General features: G+C 48.8%; 1 protein-coding gene across 3 annotated transcripts in view; it reads left to right on the top strand.

Annotated features, from left to right (window-relative positions):
• Nucleotides 1–7,889, top strand: part of Atp7b (ATPase copper transporting beta) — a 70,383-nt gene that overhangs the window by 42,461 nt on the left and 20,033 nt on the right. For all 3 annotated transcript variants that reach the window (XM_031339228.1, XM_031339227.1, XM_031339226.1), the window contains 4 exons: nt 310–473; nt 3,612–3,773; nt 5,849–5,925; nt 7,454–7,628. In XM_031339228.1, coding sequence (XP_031195088.1) covers nt 310–473; nt 3,612–3,773; nt 5,849–5,925; nt 7,454–7,628 — 578 coding nt within the window. The remainder of the gene's footprint in view (nt 1–309; nt 474–3,611; nt 3,774–5,848; nt 5,926–7,453; nt 7,629–7,889) is intronic.

Genomic DNA, 7,889 nt, shown 5'->3' with positions numbered 1-7,889 from the left:
CAGGCTGGCCTTGAACTCAGAAATCCACCTGCCTCTGCTTCCCAAGTGCTGGGATTAAAGGCATGTGCATCACCACCACCCAGCGAGAAGCGCTCCTTTAAAAGTGACATTTGACATTTACTGTAGGAGATCCTAAGCTGTTTGGTATGTGTTAGGAGATGTCAGAGCTGTTCATGGTTCCCCAAGAGATGTTCATGCCCAGGCAGTTTTGATAGCTACTGTTCTAGAGGATTTCTTGGTTAAATTATGACGATAACAATATCAGCCCAGTTGCCATGCCCAGAGTCACATGTGACCCGATGGTTCCAGGTATTCTCTCTGTGTTGGTTGCCTTGATGTCGGGAAAGGCAGAGGTCAAGTATGATCCAGAGGTCATCCAGTCGCCCAGGATAGCTCAGCTCATCCAGGACCTGGGCTTCGAAGCAGCAATCATGGAGGACAACACAGTCTCTGAAGGTGACATCGAACTGATTGTAAGTGCTGTCCCCTAGAACAGCGGCTGTCAACCTGTGGGTCATGACCTCTTTTGGGGGGGGTGTCCAACGACCCTTTCACTGCGGTCTCCTGAGACCATCAGAAAACATATTAACACTCCATTCCATAACAGTAGCAAAATCGCAGCTATGAAGTGGCAATGAAAATAATTTTATGGTTGGGGGGTCACCACAGCATGAGAATTGTATTAAAGGGTCAGCATTAGGCAGGCTGAGAACCACTGCTCTAGCCAGGGCAGTCTGTGGAAGGTGGAGGGTGCTATGACACCTTATGACAGTGCTATCCTTGTGCTTGTTGGCTGCTAGGCAGTACACTCTGTTTTGTTTGACCTGTTCTGTTTGTGAGTGAGAGGAGGGAGGCCTTCCTATTGGTTATACCCAGGGTCAAGAGAGAAAGACGGTGAAGTGTATGCATCTAGACCAGAGAGGCCACAGATGCTGGGCTTCTCTGGTGAGCATGGCAGACTGGGAGGCTCACTGTGGCACAGCCCTTCAAGTCTGAAGCCAACCACCTGCAGGCATCTCTAGACAGAACACCCAAGTCCTTGGAGGAGTGAGCTCCATTCAGTGACATATCTAGGTCTGAGAGCGTAGGGCTAGTAGACATGAAGACCCTGGATTCTGCCCTGTGCACACTGTGTGCATGTGTGTGCTCATACACATATAGAAAGTCAGTAAGTGTGGCCTGGGGGAGGCTCAGTGGGTGTGCACACTGTGTGCATGTGTGTGCTCATACACATATAGAAAGTCAGTAACTGTGGCCCGGGGGAGGTTCAGTGGGTGTGCACACTGTGTGCATGTGTGTGCTCATACACATATAGAAAGTCAGTAACTGTGGCCTGGGGGAGGCTCAGTGGGTGTGCACACTGTGTGCATGTGTGTGCTCATATTCATATAGAAAGTCAGTAACTGTGGCCTGGGGGAGGCTCAGTGGGTGTGCACACTGTGTGCATGTGTGTGCTCATACACATATAGAAAGTCAGTAACTGTGGCCAGGGGGAGGTTCAGTGGGTAAGGGTGCTTACCACTATGCCCGACACCTATGTGTGATTCCCCCAAAGAGAGAATCGACTCCCACAACTTGTTCTCTCACCTCTACATGTAGGCTTTGGAAAGTGCATTCCCAGATTCATAAACATGCACAAGCAAATAAATAACCAGAATATCAGAAAAAGTGAGAACTTGTCAATGTACTATATTATAGTTTTCTTTCTTTAAGCTAGCCCCTGTTCCCCCTCCTTAAACAGGGTCTTACTATGTTTTTTTTGTTGTTGTTGTTTGTTTGTTTGCTTGCTTTTTAAAACAGGGTCTCAGTATTTAGTCCTGGCTGGCCTGGAACTTACTCTGTAGACCAGGCTGGCCTCAAGCTCACAGAGATTTGCCTGCCTCTGCCTCCCAAGTATTGGTATTAGGTACACTGCGCCCAGTTAAACATTTTATGTGAACTTCTGTGTTTGTTTGTTTGTTTGCACAGGCTAGGCATGTACCCTGCCACTGATTCACACCCTAACCTAGAACTTGTGCACTTCATTTGTAGTCTAGGCTCTCTGATGCACCTCATCTGTATCCAGCAATGGCTGTTTTTTTTTTTTTTTCAGAGTTATGGGACTCAGTGGTAAGGCAGGGGTGCCACAGGTACCAGTTAAAATTCTTGCCCTATTGCTGCAGGGATATTTGTTAGCCTGCTCTCCAGCAGCCTGCCTCCCTGTGCAGACCGAAGTAGCTCAGAGTAGATAGTGGACACAGGTTTTCAGGGATGAGGGTTTGGCTCTGCCCCTCACTGGTGTGAGACAGTGCACAAGTTAGTAAGCCTGTCAGCACTTCAGGCTAGAGGCCTCTTCCCTAGGCCTGACGAGAACAATACAGGGCCCAAGGTAGTGAGTGCCTGGCATGTTGTGAGTGAGTAATAAAATTGTCACGCAGACTTGGAACGTGTGTGTAGTTCACCCAGCACTAAGAGCAGATGAGCCGTTGCCTTCAGGGTCTCCCTTTCTTGTCTTGTGCTTGAGAACCATGCCGCACTGAGTGTTGAGTGGATCAGTAACAGGGGACCTGTGCAGGTCTGATTACATGGCCTCTTGATGGTCAACACTCCTCAGTAGCTCTGCATCAGCTGCCAGCTCAGCAACTCTGTTTGATGAGCGCTCACAAGCCTTCATGTCATGGTCCAGCCAGTGCTGCAGACTTTGCTCTTTCCGTGTGTACCCAGTGCTCATCCCGGCCCGGCTGCCTGTCTTAGTTAGGGTTTTACTGCTGTGAACAGACACCATGACCAAGGCAACTCTTACAGGAACACCATTTAATTGGGGCTGGCTTACAGGTTCAGAGGTTCAGTCCATTATCATCAAGGTGGAAGCATGGCAGCATCCAGGCAGGCATAGTGCAGGAGGAGCTGAGAGCTCCACATCTGCATCTGAAGACTGCTAGCAGGATACTGGATTCCAGGCAGCTAGGGTGTGGGTCTTAAAGCCCATACCCACAGTGCCATGCCTATTCTAAAAGGCCACACCTACTTGAACAAGGCCATACCTTCTAATAGTGACGCTCCCCGTGCTGAACCTATACAAATCATTACACTCCCTGAACACCTCATGCTATGCTGGTCACCTTTTGATTTTCCTCTGTAGTGACCCTAACCATCACCTGCCAACACCCCCTGCATGTTTTAGGACCAGCTCATAGCCCATCCACTGCATCGGTCATTTCCTAAATCCTGTTCTCTTGATAACGTGGCACTGCCATTATTTCCACTGGAGCCAGCAGGGAACCGGAGGAGACCAGATCCCAGTGACACTTGAAACTGTAGACTGTTGAGTTCCAAGGATTTTGCAAAGGTGCACTTCCACACACTTGATATGTGATGGGTGCTGCAGTGTTGCTGGTGAGAGAGCACAACATGGAGTGTTTTCCAAAAGCCCATTCTTAGCCAAAAGCCAGACCTCGGTCTGCAGCCCCTGGCTCAATGGTTGCTCTTGCCTACAATAGGGTTGGGGGAAAGCCACCGAGCCACTGTTATTGGCACCTGTGGATGGAGAAGTAGCTGCCTGTCACTTCAGTTCCTGAGTACATTGGAAGGGCTCGTCTCAGTCCTGGGATTTTTGTCCTCCTGTCTTGCAGATCACAGGGATGACCTGTGCTTCCTGTGTTCACAGCATTGAGTCCAAGCTCACAAGGACAAATGGCGTCACTTACGCCTCTGTGGCTCTCGCCACCAGCAAAGCCCATGTGAAGTTTGATCCTGAAATCGTTGGTCCCCGTGACATCATCAAGATCATCGAGGTAGCTAATTCCTGAAAACTTTGTGTCCACTTTTACAAAGCAGTAAGATATAATCACCGAGAAAGTAGTTAAGCCGGATTCAAAAGTCCTCTATAAGCCATGGACTTTTCCAAGAGTCATAAGGTCAGTTGCTTACTTAAATGAAGAAGGTTAATGAGCAGAGCAGCAGATGGTCTGAGCAGAGCGCCAGTGAATGGATGAGAAAGAGATGAGGCAGGGCTGGCAAGGAGGCTCAGCAGGCGAAGGTGCGTTCTGTGGAAGCCTGACTACTCAAGTTTGATCCCTGGAACCAATGGTAGGCAAGATCTGACTCCCAGAAGTCATCATCCAATGACTGCCACCTATGTATGCATAAATACATGCACACATTTTCTTTTTAAAGAAAAAGATGACAGGAAAAAGACATTATCATTTTTACTTTTAGAAATTTTCTGAAAATCATCAGTCTTGACAAGATACCTGCTGTGGAGAGTTAAGTTGCTCAAACCCCATTTAACAATATTATTTCTATCTGTGCTGGGTGTATGCAGACTCAGGAGACTGGCACTAGACAGTAACGTCACAGTTCCCTCCCTGCTGGGTGTATAGGAGAATTTGGTCATCTTGTTTTAGAGGGTTCATGACTGTCCTTCCTCTTGCTCCCTATTTGTCCACAGACTAACCACTCCCGCTTTAATGTCCGCACTGTAGCAGACCTTAGGAGAGTGAGCATCCATGGTGATTGGAAAGGGTTCAGATAATCCAAACTAAGTGAGATCAGTGTGTAGCAGCCGGTGGTAAGGGTTAATTAAGCTTAGTGAAACTGCTTATGAAATGAAACATTGTATCAGGCTTCATGCGGTTCATCCTGTCTCATCCTTGATTTTCTCTTCCGTGGACATATGTATTGAGAGGTGTTTGCTGTGTGGCCCAGCAGAGCTTCCAATATGGAAATGACATGCTGCTGCAGTTTTTATACGGGTAGGCTGGCTCGCTTCGCAGCTGCCTCATTCAAAGAGGATAGCGCCTCAGGGAAGTGAAGTTCTAGTTCACTGATACCCAGGTCACCAGAACCAAGATGGCACTCCCAACTCAGGTCCCATTCTACTCTACCCTAAACCTTAGAGAATTGTGTCCACGTCTCACCCACAGCGCCGAGGAGTCGCCATGATGCTGGGAACAGGAAGGAGAGTTCTAGGTGGAGGTCTTCAATCATGTCTCATGTGCACTCCTAATATCTTAGCTGCTTCCACCCTGCGCAGTGATTCGGTGCAGCCTCCCGGACCTCTGTCCAAAGTGGAGGAGTATTAGAATATTGCTTGGCTTCCAGGCCTGTGAGACTCTGGGGCATCTTTTCCTGATACAACCAGGCTGGAATTAGTTAGGAGAATATTTGTCTTGTGTTGCCTTTAATGCCCTTCTACCATGACATTTCATTTTGGAGACACTCAGCACCAGTTCCCCGGGCCGTCTTTATTGTGCTGGCAGGACATTCTCGGGCAGCTCCCCTTGTACGCACCCACAAGGAGCAGCAGAGACGTAATGCTCAGACAGAGGTGGCAGTGGCAGAGCTTGAGCAAAGCACAGGGTTGAGGTACAGTTTGTCAGGACATGGAGAAAGCCGTTCTGAACACAGTAGGAAGTTGCTTGGCCTAGAAGCCTAGAGACCCATACCCTGCACCCAGTTCTTTAACACACTATTTCTCTCTGACCTTCCTTTTCTTCGTGAGTGGGTGAAGTACCAGACCACAAGGCACCCGGAATTCTTTAACTCAAGACTCTCGAAGGTAACCTGGTCAGCTTAGGGACCCGCTGGAGTGAGTGTGACAAGAGCAACTGCCTCTACTTCAAGTAGGGAGAGGGATTTCCAGTCAGTGCCATGTCTGCAGGGTGGCACAGTCAATCTCTTGGCACACAGAGTACTGAACTCTGAACAGGCTTTGGGAGCCATTTGCAACAAAGAAGTCGCAAGAGGAAAACTGTAGGTCACCAGAGGAACTTTGAGATTTCAGTTCCCTGTGCTGGAAATGCTTTCTCATGTGCACATTCTAACCAGAACCTTCCCCCTCGGTCCCCACCCCTCTTTTCATCACAAGGAAATTGGCTTTCATGCTTCCCTGGCCCAGAGAAACCCCAGCGTTCATCACTTGGACCATAAAGTGGAAATAAAACAGTAGGTAGAAGACAGAAGGTGACCGGTTGCCCTGGCTAAATCTCTGTCCCCTTCCCACTGACTCTGTGGCCCATGCTGATACCAGCAGGCTCAGCCGTGGCCCTGACACCCCAGCTTCCTGTGTTGCCTTCAGCCTTGGTTCCTTGCCTTTTACCCCTGTGACGGCAGCAGCTGGAGCCGTGCTGTCTGTAGAAGTGTCTGGATATTGGCAGTGTTTGTGTCTGCACTGCCCAGCTTGGTGGTGTACTTGAGATGCAGTAGTGTGTGTGCATTCAAGTGAGTGGAGAACTGGGGGCTTTTTTCTTCTCTTTTCTTTGAAATTTCACTGATTTTTGCTACTTTAAATAGTCACCTGTAGTAGGTGGCTATGTAAATATTTAATACTACTACTAAGTTTCACTAATTCTAACTGCAGGGTTGTCTTTTTATTTTAGAGTCTACTTAGGCTTTATTTGCATAAGTTCTAGAAGTAGAATCTGAAGACAGTCTTCAGAGCTAAGTTGAGAGAAACGGCCAACGCAGGGAAGGGCGTGTAGCTCAGTGACAGGGCCTATGCTTAGCATGCACAAGGCCCCAGAATCTCCAGCACAGAATGGGAATGGGATGGGGCGGCCTAGGGTGCAGATAAAGGTTAATTCATCGATCATTTCAGATGGTCACTTAGTCTTTCAGCACACTTGAAGGCTACTGTTGTATATAGGGCAGTACCTTGGCCTTGTTGGGAAAGAGTGAGCAAACTGTGGCACCAGTAGCTTAGGCAAATTCTGGCAAGCCTGGGAAGGAGACCTAGGGTTTGAAGCTCAGTTAAGTGTCAGCAGGAGTGGTAGATCCTTCTGAGGCTTTGACAGTGCCCTCGCTTTGGTCCGGTTGGCTTGCCTGGGATGCAGGGGGCTGGCTGTCGAGTGAGGGTTTGGGAGACTCGTGGGCCTGCCTCTTGGATGGCCTCAGGCAGCCGCCTGACCGCTCAGGACTGCAGGATGTGCATTAGGATACACAGTTTGCAAGGGCCTTCCTGGAGGGTCTACACTGCCTGGTTGGAATATCACAAACGCTGTAGCTCTCATGCAGCCGCAGATGTCATCTGCCAACCTTGGTCTCTGGCTTTTGTGTGCTTATTGACAGATTCGCTCATCTCATACTCTTATTCTAAATAGTCATTTAAAATGTGTAAGCAAGCTTATACTAATAAAATACTATTTCCATCCATCTCTTGCACTGAGGGAATCTACTTAAGATGACAAAGAGAACTCTAGGCAGCTATAGACTAAGAGTGGAAACCTCTTTGAGGCTAGTACTTGTCTTTGGGGGTCTCATTTGTTGTACCTAGGTGGGTGGCCACCAGCTTTACTCAAGGGCAGAGCTAAGCCCAAATGTCCCTCCGGCAATGCCTGGCCCTTCAGGTCACTGATGGTGTGGGGGTGGCGGTGGGGTAAGCCTCACTCTTGTTTTAGTTCTTATGTGATTTGTGTGATCCGATCCCAGTGTCAAGTGGCTCTGATGTGTCTGTGTTGCTGCCTTTGCCTTCCAGGTGGAAGAAGTCTTTCCTGTGTAGCCTGGTGTTCGGCATCCCTGTCATGGGCCTGATGATCTACATGTTAATCCCCACCAATAAGCCCCACGAGACGATGGTCCTGGACCACAACATCATCCCAGGACTGTCTGTCCTCAACCTCATCTTCTTCATCTTGTGTACCTTTGTCCAAGTATGTATTGGAAAGCTGGACAAACCTCTGCTCTTTGTGCCCAGGCATGGCTAGTGGATCTCCGATCGGTGGCTGTGCCCACAGCCCTTTAGGCCTAGCTCATGGCAACTTTGGGGAGCTGCTGCTGTTATTTCTGTCTTATGACCAGAGGGAAAGCAGGGTAAAGGGGGGCTACAAATGTGGAACTAATAAGAAAGGCCTGGTTTCATGGTCACAGGTCATTGCAAGTGACTGATACTTGTCAGAACAGCCACCCTCTCC

This window comes from Mastomys coucha, unplaced genomic scaffold (genome assembly GCF_008632895.1).
Source record: "Mastomys coucha isolate ucsf_1 unplaced genomic scaffold, UCSF_Mcou_1 pScaffold22, whole genome shotgun sequence".
Taxonomy (NCBI): domain Eukaryota; kingdom Metazoa; phylum Chordata; class Mammalia; order Rodentia; family Muridae; genus Mastomys; species Mastomys coucha.
This window is presented reverse-complemented; position numbering and strand designations above follow the sequence as displayed.